Below are 14892 nucleotides of genomic sequence, written 5' to 3'. Positions count from 1 at the left end.
CCTGCAGGCCCTGTGCCCTGCAGCAGGCTGGGATGTGGTAGCAGGGTGTGGAGGCTGTGGCACTGCAGCGGGGTCAGTCCTGCTGTAAGGCTTGAGAGGGTGGGGAAGACACTGCCTCACCTGGCTCAGGAGGGTTTCTCATCTCCTGTGCCCTGGACTCTCCCACGGAGCCCTGGGAGGACTCATCTCCTGTCTCTTGCTGTCTTTCTCTGTGTGTCTTGCTCTGCTTCCAGGGGGAGAGAGGCATGCCAGGGCTGCCAGGAAGACATGGCTCTAAGGTACCTTGTGAGCAGAGGAGTGATGCTTGTCTGCCTGACCTCACCCTAGCATTCGACTGCCCCTGATGCACAGGCAGCTCTGTGTGTGTCTGAGCCAATGACTGTCCTCAGCTGGATTATTCATGCTTCTAAATTGCAAATTGCAGGGCCTAATTTATAAAGGCAGTGGTGGGGAAAGACGTGTTTTACAGAGCAAATGGCATGCCCAGTCTGATGCTGACTTGCAACATCAGGATCTTAATGCTTTACACCAGTGAGAGCAGCCAGTTGCTGATGTTTGTAGGGAATTGGCATTTTGTAAATTGTCCCAGGTGACCACTGCAGGTGTGTGTTAGCCCAGCTGGGGTGGGCAGGGCTGCCCAAGTGGGGGCCTGGGCTAACACAGCCATGAATCAGGGTCAGTGCGTGAGCAGCCCTGCATGTCTGTGGATTGCAGTTTAAGCGTAAATAGTAGAAAATAACATGGTCTGCATTCACTGCTGTTTGAAGGCTGAAAAAATGAGGAACGGGCATCCCAAGGCTCTGCAAAGGCCTAACTAAAGCCACTTACTGCACGTTATCCCTTTCATGACTCCAGCCCATATTGCCTAAAACCTACTGACCCTGAGACAATCTGGAATGCTTTTTACCCCCATTTATTGCATAGAATCCCTGATCTCCATCTTCTGTCCTTGTGTTTTTTAGCTTTGTCCCCGATTTCTGTTTCAGAAAGCTGAGAGGTATGATCCTGCTGCTCTCTGGCTCCCCACTTCTCCTTGTTTGAACTTTTCCAAGCTTTTTTTCACTTTGAACTTGGCTCCCAGTCCTCTGCACTGCCTCATGTGCTACATCCCAACCCCTCATATTTCCCAGCTTCTAACACCACTCCCTCCCTTCTCCTTAGTTATCCTTCATATTTGCCTTTTTAACTGGACCTTTTCTAACCAGGACCTAATGAACGCTAACACAGGGGACACAGAGATTTCAGAGAGGATGGTTGACAGGGACAACCTGCTTTTTGCATCAGTGCTGTTGAGGGAAATGTGACGGTCCCTATGGGAGCAGCTGCCTCCTGAGGCTCCGAGGCACCTGTCTGGAATGGCAGGACAGCCAGCCTGCACTCCACAGTCCCGTGGGGGTGGCTTGCTCTGCACTGCAGAATGACACCTGGATTGCAGTGCTTGGCAGGCTGGTTTTTCCCCTAAGGTGTCTGGCTTCAGAGCTCTCCTGGAAGCATTTTACTGCAGGGTTTGTCTTCTGTGACAAGAACAGGTTGAGGGGGAGTAGCAAGGCCAAGGCTCTAGGGTATGAGCCAGCCTTTCTCAGGGTGCTTGAGCTGAGGTACCTGGGCTCAAGCCTTGAAGTGGGGGTTTGGTTCTTGGTCTGTCCTTGCATTCCTCAGTTACTTGACACTGTTCTGCTTGTTGGCCTTTGCTTCACTTGCAGGACTAAAACCAGGGTGGGGGTGGGAATCCGTTTGCCTTGACTGGGTTGTGCTCACGGTGCCTGCCTTTGGAAGAGCTTTCTGGAGCCCAGAGCCACTGCCATAGGTGAACAGCTGCTCAGGGAACGGGCACGTGTGCTGTGTGGTGTCACAGCATTACTGTGGAGCTGTGGAAAGGAGAAGATGTGGATTTGGGCATTTTTAGTTTCGCCTGACTGATAGGGTTTCGTTTTTAAAAATCTGTGTCGGATGAATTTCAAGCAAGGTGTATCTGTCTCTGCTCTCTCTGCCAGGGCGCTCCCGGGACGGCTGCTGCAGGGATGAAGGTCAGTTTTGGGCTGCAGTGCCTCGAGTGGGCACGGGCTGGAGCTGGGAGAGCGCAAGGCGCTGGAAAATGGTCGGACAGCTCCCACTGATGGGGAATATCGGAACTGCCTGCCTTTGGCAGAGGTACCAGACCTGTCTGCAGCGGGTCTGGTGAGCTCGTATGGCACAGCCTTCCTCTTCTGTGAAAACAGAGCAGGGAGTGCCAAATTCCTCTGTGCCAGCACATGAGTCTTGTCTTGCTCTGCTCTTTTGTACCTGGCAAACATCTGCAAGTACTGCAAGGTGGTTACTCTGTCCCATGGAAGCCATGAGTCTGAGGTTGGGTGGTTTCTTACAGCAGCCTGGGAGCTGTCACTCCTCTGGCTAATGAAGATAAAAGAAGTTCCAGGCACAAAAATTTGCAACTGAAGCACTCTCGTGCCCTTACTTACCAGTTCAAAGCCTCTATAGATGAATATTCTGATAGCTCTAGGGGGATTTTTACTCTCTCCTCCTGGTTTGTCACTCTATTTTCCTGTCTCTTTCTCACCAGGGCGAGCCTGGGACTCCAGGAGAAAAGGTACTCTCAGAAGGTTTTGCTCTGAGCCTGCACTTCTGGTTGGTTTGTGTAATTTTCCCCTCCCTGAGCAGCTGAGGGAGCTGAGGAATGTCTGTGTCCTTCCCAGTGCCCAAATCCAGGCCCTAATGGCACCTGCCACTCTCAGCAAGTTGGTAGTAGGATACAGTGATACCAAGTGAGAGAGGGACCATACTGCAAATATTTCCATCCTGCTGCTCGTGTCTGTGTCCGTGGGAATCCCTTCCAGCTGCCAACTCCACAAGAGACACAGGGCACACTTTGCTTAGGAAGCAGGTTCCCTCTGCCCCTTCCTTTGTCCCCTTTCTGCCTCCCAGCATTTCTGTGCCCCAAATTCTTCCCGTGTCCCTGCAGAGGGCTGTCCCTGTGTCAGTGTAGCACTGCCCCATCCCTCTCCATCCCGGAGCAGCTGCCTCCTCTTGTTTGGGGCTGGCTGGCTTATGTTACAGCATGTGACAGCCACGTAACACACACGTTCTCTGTCTCTTTTCTTCCCCACCAAGGGAGATTCTGGAGTGCCAGGGAGGATGGGCCCCCCAGGTTTGCCAGGGAAGAGGGGGCAGCGGGTAGGACACTGCGTGTTTGGGCTGGGTGTCCTGGCAGCAGAACTGCTGTGTGCTGCATTGTGCTGCTTGCAGGGGATTATGTGTCCTGTGCTGGCTCTGGCCCCTTGGTGAAGTGTGTTTGTGTGTTCCTGCTTGCAGGAGGTGGGGGCTGGAGGCAGGCAGGGCAGCATGAGATGCCTGGGATGTAGTCTTGTCCCGGGAACGATTGAGGACAGTGCCACTTCTCTTGACTCCAGAAATAACACCCTAAACAGGGATTCAGTAATCTGACCTCCTTCCTCCAGAAATCCACTGCTTTGCACCCTAGTTCTGGCAGCGCAGGATGTTTTCAGTAGTTCTTATGGACACGTGTATTCAAAACAGTCCTTGAATGAAAAGTGGGATACCAAGGCAGAATCAGGGATTCACAGAACCCTGGGACAGCATTAAGAATTATATTTTTACAAAAACCTTCAATGCCAAACCTGTTCCTTGCATATGAGGTCTTGAAAATGTTTTCCCCCTTTCCAGGGAGGGAAGCATTAATTTAGCATTGTGCATGCTCTGGCAGGGAAGGAAACCTGGGGAAGTGGGGGGGCTTGCAGGTGGCTGGAAGCCAAATTACCTTGGAGAAAGGGGTCACTGCACTCTAGAATTGCCTGACAAAAATATTGCTCCTAGTAGATTATTTTCCAGGGAGCCACCAGTGCATGTCTGTTCCTGGAGCATTGATGCAAGTCCCCTGCATGTGAGATGAGTGCCCTTGAGCTCTGATGAGCAGCACCAGCCTCTGCAGGCCAGCAGCATGGCTCCAGGAGAGAGCTGGGCACCTGGGGGGGGAAACAGGGTTTGAGTTATTCTGTATAATCTGTGCAAGTGACTGAGTCTTGGAGCTGTGGGGATAGTGGCTGAGAACACACCTTTCCCTGGTGATGCATTTGAAACATCTCTTCAGGGTAACAGAACCTCCAACGTCTCTGTCTGTCCTGGCAAAATGCAGACTCCCAGACAGGACACTGTGCCTGGAAAACATGGGTTTAGCAGCTGCGTGGAATGGTCTGAAGAGAACTTCAACATAAAGACCAGTAATTGAGCTCCAATATTGAAAATATGGCCCAGGTGCCATGGTGAACTGAGCAAAGCCACTTCACCAAGGGAGTGCTGGATGCTCTCCGTTGCTCACTGCCCGTGGCATCCTCCATGGTGCCTCACACAGCTCAGCCTGCAGCTCTGCAGGCATCACCTTGCACCATCAGCTGCTGGCTTTGCCATTTTTGCCACTGCTGCCTTCACTGCTTATGACCAGTGCGTGTCCCAGAGCTTGGCTGCCAGCTGTGATGCTGCACTGCTTGGGTTTATTTGAGAGCATGATGAGCCTGGGATTTGGAGCTAGGGAAGAGAAGCAGGACATGGAGAAAGTCCTGCACTCCAATTGAAATTCACCCTGGGCAGCAGCCTCTGTGGGCATATGGATCAGGGAATTCTGTGCAGAAGAAGTGACAGGGAAAAGTGTTTAGCAGGCCAGAGGGATAAGGAAGATGCACAGGGATCTGGATCCCTTTCTTGTTCACCTTCCTTTGGAGAGAAATGGCAGTGATGTGCAGGGATAGTTAAAAGGGTGGGCAAAAGCATGTAATGTCTTGAGCTGGTACTGCTCAAGGTCTGTGGCCAAAATAAAATCCCTTGGGAGGGAAAGAAGGTGTGAAACCAGGAGCAGATCACTCTTTTACTGCTCCTCCAGGATGGAGAGCCTGCAGAGTCAGCCTTGACCATGTCTGTTTTGCCAACAGGGTGAGAAGGGACGAGCTGGTGACCCTGGAATTCCTGGACTTCCTGGCCCAAAGGTTTGTGTCTTTCCTGATTTTTTTTTTTCTCCGTGGGGCTGCTCTCACCCCTTTTCCTCCCTCCCTCCTGTGCCCAGCTCACACATTCTTAGCTGACTGTGGCAGCATGCTCTGCACTGCTCAGCTGAATGTCATCTGCAGTCAGGGATGTGAGGGAGGCACACAAAAAATGCTTTTTGTAGGAATGTGGTGAGGGAGAGGTTGTGGTCCTGAGAGCAGGACCACGGAATTGTGTTCCAGTATTTCCCCTTTAAAAGCATGACCCCAGATGTAACGTGGCATTTCAGCCTCCCTCCTGCTCCAGGATCCATGGATGATGAGGAGCTGAGCTTTTGGGGAGCTGCACTGCTGTGCTCTGAGCTGGAGGAGTAGCTTTGTGCTCAGAGAGACCCAGGGCAGGTCTAAAGCTAAGCCCTGAAACTGGCTTTTCCCCTGTGCTCTGAGATTTTCAGCTAGAAATCACACCTTTCAAATCAGACTGGCACAGGGTGCTTTTTCTTTGGGAAAGGGGACACTGCAGTGAATGCCAGTGGCCATTTCAGGAAGGGCTGAGGGTGTAGTGGCATAGCTTTCCTGTTACTGCCTTACTGTCTGCTCTGTGCAAAGGACATGGTGTTCAGGGCTGAGTGGCTGCTGACTGCAGCTCCAGAGGGAGGCATTCCAAAAGAAGCCATCATTAGGTGGTTTGGTCAGCTCAGTTTCATCAGCAGAAGAACACAGTGTTCAAAGGGAGGCTGGGGATGAGCCCTGTGCTGCCTGGTGCAGCCAAAGGGGTGAGTGTGGCTGTGGCTGCTGGCAGGGCTCCACAGGGACCCTCAGGCAGGATGAGCTGTCCTGGTTCCTGGCCAGCTGCTGCCTCTGGAGCAGTGCTCTCTGATGGATCTTGTCTTGGCTGTGTCTCTCTGAGCCACTATTTTGGCAAGTGAACTTGCAGAGGTGCAGTCTGAACTGAGACACATGGCTTGTTCTTCTTTGCAAACAGGGAGAGAAGGGAATTGCTGAGAATGCCTTGGTGGGAGCTAAAGGAGAACCTGGCCCTCCAGGTCTGCCTGGACCCCCTGGACCAAAGGTGAGTGATTTTTCTTTCACAGAGTTGTGTGTTTGAGGGACTGCACTCAGCACAAGGTGTGTAGGAAGGAGCAAAGGTTGTATTCATCAGTGCCCATCTCTGATCACTGCTGGAGGGATATCAGGTTCTGCAGAGTGTTCTAGTACTGTTGTTCTATATGCTGCAGTTTGTGAACTGTTTTTGGAAGGAAAATACCCTTATTGTGCTCAAATAATTCCCCTGTAAGCTCTGTGAGAAACCTGTCTGAACACTCCCTCTGCACTGGGTGGAACAGCAGGGTGCCTGGTGGGCAGTGGTGGCAGGAGATTTGGGCTACCTGAGGAGAATGTTTGGGTGCTTGGCTGGTGCAGTTCTGCAGTTCTTCCTCCTGGAAATGCAAAGGCAGCAGTGAAGTTGCACCCTCTCAACACGACACAAACCCATGCCTCTCTCTCTCTCTCCCTGGCAGGGAGAAGCTGGTGATGTTGGTCAGCCTGGTGCTGCAGGATCACAGGGAGAAAAGGTATGGAGTGCTTTTGCACAGCCCAGCTCTGGGTTCTGAGCTTCACACTTGTTCCTGTGTGTACAAAACTTAGCTGAGAAGGAGAATTTTAAATCCACCTGTCTAGCCCAGACTGTTTCAGAGAACCAGCAGAGTGAGATCCTGGAGTTCAAGAAAGTGAAGGGACAGGCTTTGCTGAAACTGTGCTCTTGCTGTTTCAGGGGGAACGTGGTTCACCAGGAGACCAGGGACCCATGGGCCCAAGGGTAGGTGTTCCTTCACTGACATTGTGGCCCTTCAGAGGGGTCTGAGGATAGTGGGACCACACTGACAGTCCAGATTGGGTCTTGCTGTCACTAAGAGTACTCATGGATGGGCAGTGGCTAAGTTTGAGCTGGGCTGTTTCTCTATACCCTCACCCCTACATTAAGGAAAACTCCCAGGCCATCTCAGGGTGGCTCATTCATAGCAGGAGGTGGGTTTGGACATCCCCATCTGGGCTCAGGCCCTTGACCTACCATAAAAAGGGCAGCAAGAGGGTGGATGCATGCACACATCTAACAATTGGTCAAACAATCCAGTTCCTGGATCCTGGCCTCAACTTCACCTCTTCCCAGACTGCCAGCTCTGATGGCTGTGACATGGTGATCTGAGCTGGGCTGGCTACAATTCTGTAGGATCTCCTGCACTGCAGGGGCTCTCTTTAATAAACTAAGAACTGGACACTGGTGAAATGGGCCCCTCTGAGCCCCCTTTTTCAGAGTGAACCCCAGCTCTGAGCCCCCCAAGAGAAGGGCAGTCCCAGCCCCTGGCTGAAGAGCTGGTGTTTTGCAGGGCCCCAAAGGAGAGCCTGGGAAGGATGAAATGATGGACTATGATGGGAACATCAGTGAAGCTCTCCAGGTGAGCAGCTGCCCTCCTGTCCTGTGAGGTGACTGCTGGGTGCTCGACCATTTCCCACGGGATGCAGACAGGGAGCAGTGCAGCTCTGCCTCCTTGGCAGAAGCAGCAAAGGGAAGCTTTGGTTGTGCCACAGTCCCCTTCATCCCACAGCTCACTGCCTGCAGTGTTTTGGTGAATGCCTGTGCACTGACTCTGGTGGACATAGAGGTGACATGAATGCCTGTGGGAGTGGCCCAGAGGTGAATAAAGTCACCAATGCTTCCTCACAAGGAATGAGAGGATGGGGTGCAGTGGGTGAGTGGCTGTGCCCAGCTCTGGGCTGGCCTGGGCTCTACTGGGAATAACAGCTCCACTGTAGAATAACAGCTCTGTGGGACTTGGAGTGAGTTTTTAGTCTGGGTTTATTTTGGGGTTTTTCCCCCCTCTTCTTAATTTTGTAAGCTCCTTACTCATTTGGGCCAGTGTTACATTAGTGGAGAGCAAGACAACTCCAGGAAAAAGCTTAATTTTCCAATGGTTGTTTTCTTTTTTAATTGTTTTCACCTTTTTTTCCCTAGGAAATACGAACTTTGGCCTTGATGGTGAGTTGCTGTCCATGCTGTGGGGTTTTACACAAGTAGCCATATGTCCATCCTAAGCAGATGGCCTGACAATTTAGGTGCAGCTAAAACACTTGGCCTTTGCAATTGGGAGCTAAAGCTGGGGCAGCTGACAGCTGAAAGAAGAGCTCATCTTGCCTTCTGATCTTGGCACTTGAATTCTTATCAGGCTTTCATCTCTGCTTTACGAGGTCATACATGCTGCTCAGAACAGGCAGTGCTCAGAAGGAGCAGGGAAGAGCAGCTCTCAGGGCTCTCCACTGCTCATCCTCCCAGCAAAATATGATTTTAGGAATCCCTTGGAATATGCCTCTGTGATTGCCCCTTAAACTTAGGGGAGGTATTTGGTTTCAAACCACAGAGATACAAATATGAAATTTGTTTTTTCTTTATCTAGGGACCCCCAGGACGTCCAGGTGTGGCTGGACCCCCAGGGCCACCAGGACAGAAGGTATTGTCCCAGTTCAGCACTTGCAGACCTCAGGGAAACACAAGAGTGGCCCAGGCAGAATTCCCACCCCCAGATCTCCCCAGTGCTCCTATATTTCCTGTCCAGCACTATCAGACTGTCCTGCTGTCCTCTGCCACTCCTCCTCACACACAAAAATCTCCTTAAAATCTCTTTTCCCACAATGATAATGCCTAATCTGAAAGATGAAGGATCCTTTCTGCTTGCCCTCCCCTTCAGGAAGCAGCTTGTGGGAACCAAACTGTGGGATGGTGTTGGCTGGGGACTGCATGACTGCACTGGGAGCTGGCAGTCAGGATCAACGAGATTGGGAAAATGCTCAGGCAGTCACATAATGTAATGTTTCAACAGGGGTTTCCATGGGGATTTTTTTGGGGGGGGGGGTTTTTTTTTTTTTTTTTTTTTTTTTTTTTAATTCTATGACTGCAGAAAAACCCAGGGGTTTCCATGCTTTATTTTTGGTGAGTATGGGGAAAAAAATGGATGTTTCATGGTTTTTTTCCTCTGAGTAGTCCGTGCAGGCTATTTCTGCATTGCCTGCCCTTTTTCATCACAGTGCCTCACAGAAGGAGTCAGAATAGCTGCTTCCAAAGTGCCAAAGTAACAATTCTGTGTTTCAGGGTGAAATTGGCTTGCCAGGTCCTCCAGGCCACGACGGAGAAAAGGTAAGGAATGATGCTCTTCCCTTCAGAGGCCTTACCTGGGGTCATCTCTGTCAGACATCACACTGTTGCTGTTCCCACGAGGAAAAAAACTCTTTTGCTTCACGGAAAGGAGCATTAATGGTTTGTCAGTGTCCTGCATTTGTCATGGCCATGCTGCTGTGTCCTGTGTCCAAAGGGCATAGCCGGGAGGGACAGGATGAGCAGAACAAGAGGCTCTGAGCCAGGCAGGAACAGCCTTGCTCCATCCCTAGGTGTTTCCCTTTATCTTGTGTGAATTTCATTCAGGGACCACGTGGCAAGCCTGGAGAAGTGGGGCCCCCTGGGCCTCAGGGACTGCCAGGAAAGGATGGACCTGCTGGGATGAAGGGAGAGCCAGGCCACGTCGGGGTCAGAGGAGAGAAGGGTGACAAGGGGGAGCCAGGACAAGCAGGCTCACCGGTGAGTCTGTCATAGCCTCTGCAGCTCCTGCTGGCTGCCCAGCTCATGGGGCAGGGCCCCAGGGCTCCCTGGGAGCCTCAGAGCCCCTGCAGGGTGGCTGCTGCTGTGTGAAGTGTCACAGTGTGGGGGACCCTGCCTTCCTGGCACGTGTGTTGTCCTCTTGCTGGAGTGGCTGTCCCCAGGTGCCTGCCCTGCTCTCTGGGCACCGTGTCCCTTGCTCAGCTTGCTGCTTGTGTCTTGCTGGCCCTGAAATGCTGCTGGAAGTGAGCAGGTGTGGCTGTGAGCCAGGAGGTTGGGGCACCAGCACACCCCCTCCTGGGAGGGCAACCCCTCACAGTGCCAGCCTCCCAGCTTCAGTCTGTCACAGCTCCTGTGTGCCCAACGCTGCTCAGGGGGGTTTGTGCAGCGACCTCCTGCCTCTCCATGGGATTGCCAGGATGAAACTCCAGCTGTCTCAACAGCTGGCTGTGGGGAGTGATTGCCAGCACAGATACAGCAAACTGCATAACCCTGAGCAGAACTTGGAGGCAGGAAAGCAGCACCCCATCCCCACTCTGGGGACTGCTACATCCACAGTGACAGGAGGATGTTCAGCCATTTGCCCCTCTGCTTTCAGTGCTAGTGAAGCCCTGCATTTCCCTGGATACCCAGTGCGTGTCCACGGTTTTCAGAGTACTCTTGGGATGATCAGAGCCACTCTTGGCTCTTACACTGATATATGTCTGCCTGACTTAGCTGAGCAAAACTCCACGAATCTTTCTTGATCTATAGGGTCTAGATGGCCCCACTGGAGAGAAAGGCGAACAAGGTGACCAAGGGATACCAGGACCACCAGGATTGCCAGGGCCCATTGGACTTCCAGGACTGACAGTAAGAATGGAAAAGAAAAGGCTGCTGTTTCCTGCTTGGTGAAGAGAAAATAGCACAGAGCAGCACATGAGGGCTTGTTTCCCAAAGTGCTGAGTGTCCTGGGAGCCTCAGAGCCCTACCCCTCTGCTGGGTGTCACAGCATGTCCCTGAGACCTCCAGGAATGTGAAACACGTGGTCTGTTCCCATTTCTCCTGGGGGAGCTGCTGCCTGCCAGCACATGGGTGGTGCACAGGAGTGCGCTCACTTCTCCTGAGTCTTCTCCAGGCAGCTTCAGTGGAGGGAGGCTTCTGGGCACAGCAGGTGGTGATGGGCTCTGCTGTGGTGTGCAGGGAGAGAAGGGGGAGCTGGGGAGCATGGAGACAAAGGGAATCCAGGAGAGTCCGTGGGTCACTGCTCCATGTTCCTGTGGGATCTCAGCAGTAGGGGAGGGATGATCTGGCAGCAGTGCTGCTGGAAACTGTCACCCCCCTCTGGTGACACCTTGGCTGAGGACAGCAAGCCTCTGCTGTGGGGCTGCACCAGCCACCTCTGGCTCCTGATGCCCTCCTTTCCCTGACACAAGAATAATCTGTCTCACAACCACCAATCAATAAGCAATGCCTAGGGAAGAACAGATCTTGGAAAGCATAACAAATTCTTTCCTCAGCATTTGCAGTAAATTATTTCCTGGCAATTATTTCCATGTGTATATATACACATGTTTTTTTTTTTTCCCAAAAAGATTTCGGTGTTCGTGAATTTGCTTGTTCTTCCCTCAAAGCTCACCCCTAGCTTTGGAGTCTAGTAGGGCAGAGTCCTGCAGCAAGAAGTCCCACAGGCTATTGACACATGGTAGAGACAGACACCTTCTTTAATATCTTTTACTCTTTGACCCTATGCCTCCTTGTAGGAATGGTGGTAGAGAAGTGGACCTTTCTTTGGAGAAAACCTCACTGCTTTCCTTCCTCTTAAAGATTGGCAACTTCTGCATAACCCTCCCCTGAGTCCTGCTGCTGCTTCCCAGCCACTCAGTCCTGGACTGCTGCTGCTTCCTGATGCAGTGCTTAGGTGGAGTCCAGGTTTCCCAGCCTGGTGGAGGAGCTCTGCTGCACCCTATGTCCTGTCCTTCTCTGAGCAGCCCCACTTTGCCCCTGAGGGCAGCACATTGATGGTAGTTTCTCTTGCATTGCTTTCCAGATATCTGGGCCCCCTGGACCCCAAGGGCCTCCAGGACCTCCAGTAAGTTTGAGTCATTCACCTGAGGAGCCAGGGAGTGGGATTAGAGCAGGCAGTGGCTGGGGAGGATTCTGTGTGGAGAAGACAGAACCACTGCAGTGCTGAAATGGGAACATGCTCAGTATCACTTCCAAACCCACGCCCAGGGTAGGGCAGAGCTGCAGTGGGCTGGGAGGGCAAAGAGAGAAAGTTTGGTTAGTTGGAGATGAAAGGGAAGACAGTAGTGAGATGGGATGGATGGGATTAAAGGGATCAACTGCAGAAATTGTCTTAACAGCACACCTGGCCTCCTGCCAGGGTGTGCTTGGCAAGAGGCTCCTGGCTGGGGATGAGAACAGTACATGAAGTGCCCGTTGCACAAATAACAAAATAAAAATAAATAAATAAAAAAGGGTGTGCTTGGCAAGAGGCTCCTGGCTGGGGATGAGAACAGTACATGAAGTGCCCGTTGCACAAATAAAGAGGCTTTTGGGCTGAGGGTTCCTGCCCCACAGAGCAAAACCTTTGTACTGCATGCTTCACTGGGAAACCTGGAGTTTAATGCCCATCCTGAAACATTATTTACATCTTGTCTCTCATCCCAAACACAGGGTCTTCAGGGTGTTCCAGGACCCAAGGTAAGGCCATATAAAGTATTGCATACTGAAATGTAACAAAAATTGTCCCTTTAGTAACATCTTTGTAGTTCAGGTGGTACTTTTCTTCCTTCTTGGTAAGAGGATGAATCCTTCTGGATATTTTCTTGAAGGAAATGGATTAGCAGCTCTCATTTTAGCACCGAGAAAAATGTCATTCCCTCCAGTTTTCACCCAGAGAAGTGGGAATTCACTGGTCTGTGGAATTCTGCCCATGAGAACACAGTTGAAATCCTTGTCTGGAGGGTGGAGGTCTGTACAGTGGGATGAATAGTCTGCCACACAGTCCTAAGGAACTGAGCTCTAGCGAAAAATTAGTCCTAAAATTAAAATTACCCTGTACATTCTGCTGTAAAGAAGTTCACTGTCCTTGGTGGTGCAAATCTTTCTAATCTCCATCTAAGTGCTCAGCCTGCACCATTGGCTTGCCCGCTGTAAAACTGTTTCCTACACAAAAAATAGGGGAGTGGAAATGTCCAAGGAGAGCTGTGTATTTCTGGTGAGGTTCTGGGCAAAGATTGGAAAAAGTGCAGTCTTAATTTTAATTATTCTTAATATTTGGCCATTAGCATTGTTTGGGCACTAAAAGGAATGGATATGTTTCAAAAAGCCTTGTAAACAGCAGTGAGGAGGAAAAAAGTTTTGGGTTACATTTTGAATTTAAGAAAAAGGAGTATTTTTAAAATATTGCTTTATAGTTTATAATAGAGAGTTTTAAATATACAGCTGGGAAAAGAATGCTGAAATGTTGAAACTGATGCCTCAGCATTTACAAAAGGCTCTCCAAACATTATTTCTGTGTGATTTTTCTTCAAGGCTTGTAGACACCTGTCATTCACTTCCAGTGCATCCACATCTTAAAATGTAAACCCACCGTATCAGATAACTCCTGGTTATTTATATTTATATATAAATATTTATACAGCAACAACAGCAGGGAGAGCAGCGCCAGAGTGAGCTCAGCTCTCCTCTGAGCATCTTCACCCACAGGGCCTGAGTCTCCTCCTTTTGCCACTGATTTGAAGCAGGTTTTCACACAGGGGTAATTTGATTGACAGTGGTTTTCTTCAGGTTAGGCTGAGAATTGATCTGAAGCATTACTCTGCTGCCTCTTGTATTCCCTCTGCTATCCAGTGCTCTCTGAGGGGAGGAATGTTTGTTATATAAGTGCTGTTATGGTGGGTTTATTTTCTGCTCCATCCTTCCTTTAGGGGGAAGCAGGGATTGATGGAGTGAAAGGAGAGAAGGGTGCCCAGGGTGAAAAAGGAGACAGAGGGCCACTGGGATTACCCGTAAGTATCCAGGAAGCAAGCAGCACTTTGTGAGCCAAACTTAATATCAGCTGTAAAAGGATCCCTCAATAGGAGACACACGTGGGGATTTGGTATGTGAAGTCAGAGAAAGAGATGGACTATAAATAACTGTGCCTTTGCTTTTTAAACCCAAAGCCTCAATTCTGTACTGAGCCTTCAGCTTCTAGATCTGTTGAATAGGTGAGCGATCACTGTATTTCCTCCTGCTTCTGGCAGGACTGGAAAAATCCAGCAGTAGCTTTCCTGGAAGTTCTCTGCACTTCAGGCAAGATGAGAAACACAAGTCAGAGATGTGGAAAGAGAAACGCCTTCCCCAGCCGTTTGTCTCCTGGGCTAAGCTTTGTACAAAGCATGGTGATTCTTAGTGCAACCAGCTCCTTTGACAGCTGAAACATTCCTGTCCCTTCTGCCATGGAATCAGTGCTCCCCTGGCCCAGCATGTCCCTGCAGTGTGTGAACTCAGTCCCAGTAGCCTGGTGTTAGAGGCATTGGGGCACAGTGTATTATAGAGGGCTTGCAGGAGCTTTAGATACAAACCTGATGATGAGTTGGTGGTACCTTAGTCCCACCCAGTTGTTCCACCAGCCCCCAGGTTCTCTCATCATAAAAAGCACTAGTGGCACAGTAGATCTTCCCCCTTGCCCAAATATTCTGCCTGGAACAAACACTGCAGAGTGCATCTCATGTGCTGTGTGGCTTGTTGTCCTGTGTTTGACCACCCGGATCTCTTGTCCCTGACTTTGCGTGTCTTTGTTTGTAAAATGTTTTCCTCCTTCAGTTGTGCTGAGCAGTGGTTCCCTTCCAGAGCTTGAATGAATCTCCTCTAGCTCCAGGCACTCAAATGAGCCCAGCATTACATTCCCGGGGCTCCAGGCAGAGCAGTGGGGAGAAAGGGCTGCTTTTGGAAGGCTCAAAGGCCAGGGATTGTGCCTCAGTGAAGCAGTGAGGAGTCAGTCCCCTGAGAAATGCAATTGCAAGTTTTCTGTGTAAAAGGTTATTCCCTCAAGCCTGTGGGGTATCCAGACAGGGAAAGGAGGTCCTTGTGACAGCCCAAGCAGAAGGTGCCCCAGCAATTGTCCCAACAACACATCTTTGTGGCAGGGAATGTGCCAGCTGCTTCTACAGCAGTGAGCCCCATGGGGGTCCAAAGGTCCCTTGGCTTTTCCCATCACTCCTCCTGAGCCGTGGAGGTGGGAGACTGGCTCAGAAGGGTCCTCTTAGGAATGTTTTGTTTGGATCA

General features: G+C 50.8%; 1 protein-coding gene across 10 annotated transcripts in view; it reads left to right on the top strand.

Annotated features, from left to right (window-relative positions):
- The window catches only part of COL13A1 (collagen type XIII alpha 1 chain), a 90585-nt gene that overhangs the window by 59122 nt on the left and 16571 nt on the right, over positions 1–14892 (top strand). For 5 of the 10 annotated variants that reach the window (XR_005626213.1, XM_039696191.1, XM_039696192.1 and 2 more), the window contains exons 21-37: positions 234–278; positions 1995–2027; positions 2561–2587; positions 3109–3171; positions 4941–4994; positions 5977–6063; positions 6512–6565; positions 6766–6810; positions 7379–7447; positions 8005–8028; positions 8444–8497; positions 9136–9180; positions 9466–9618; positions 10390–10488; positions 11666–11707; positions 12295–12321; positions 13551–13631. Coding sequence is in view for 9 of the 10 variants with exons in the window: in XM_039696191.1 (XP_039552125.1) it covers positions 234–278; positions 1995–2027; positions 2561–2587; positions 3109–3171; positions 4941–4994; positions 5977–6063; positions 6512–6565; positions 6766–6810; positions 7379–7447; positions 8005–8028; positions 8444–8497; positions 9136–9180; positions 9466–9618; positions 10390–10488; positions 11666–11707; positions 12295–12321; positions 13551–13631 (1002 nt within the window). In the remaining variant the exon portion in view is untranslated. The remainder of the gene's footprint in view (positions 1–233; positions 279–1994; positions 2028–2560; positions 2588–3108; positions 3172–4940; positions 4995–5976; positions 6064–6511; positions 6566–6765; positions 6811–7378; positions 7448–8004; positions 8029–8443; positions 8498–9135; positions 9181–9465; positions 9619–10389; positions 10489–11665; positions 11708–12294; positions 12322–13550; positions 13632–14892) is intronic. The other 5 variants (XM_039696199.1, XM_039696194.1, XM_039696195.1 and 2 more) reach the window with 3 other exon arrangements.

The sequence above is a fragment of the Passer montanus genome, unplaced genomic scaffold, assembly GCF_014805655.1.
Source record: "Passer montanus isolate IOZ18808 unplaced genomic scaffold, ASM1480565v1 scaffold96, whole genome shotgun sequence".
In the NCBI taxonomy this organism is placed as follows: Eukaryota; Metazoa; Chordata; class Aves; order Passeriformes; family Passeridae; genus Passer; species Passer montanus.
Note: the sequence above shows the minus strand (reverse complement) of the source record. Positions and strands in the feature narration are given on the sequence as shown.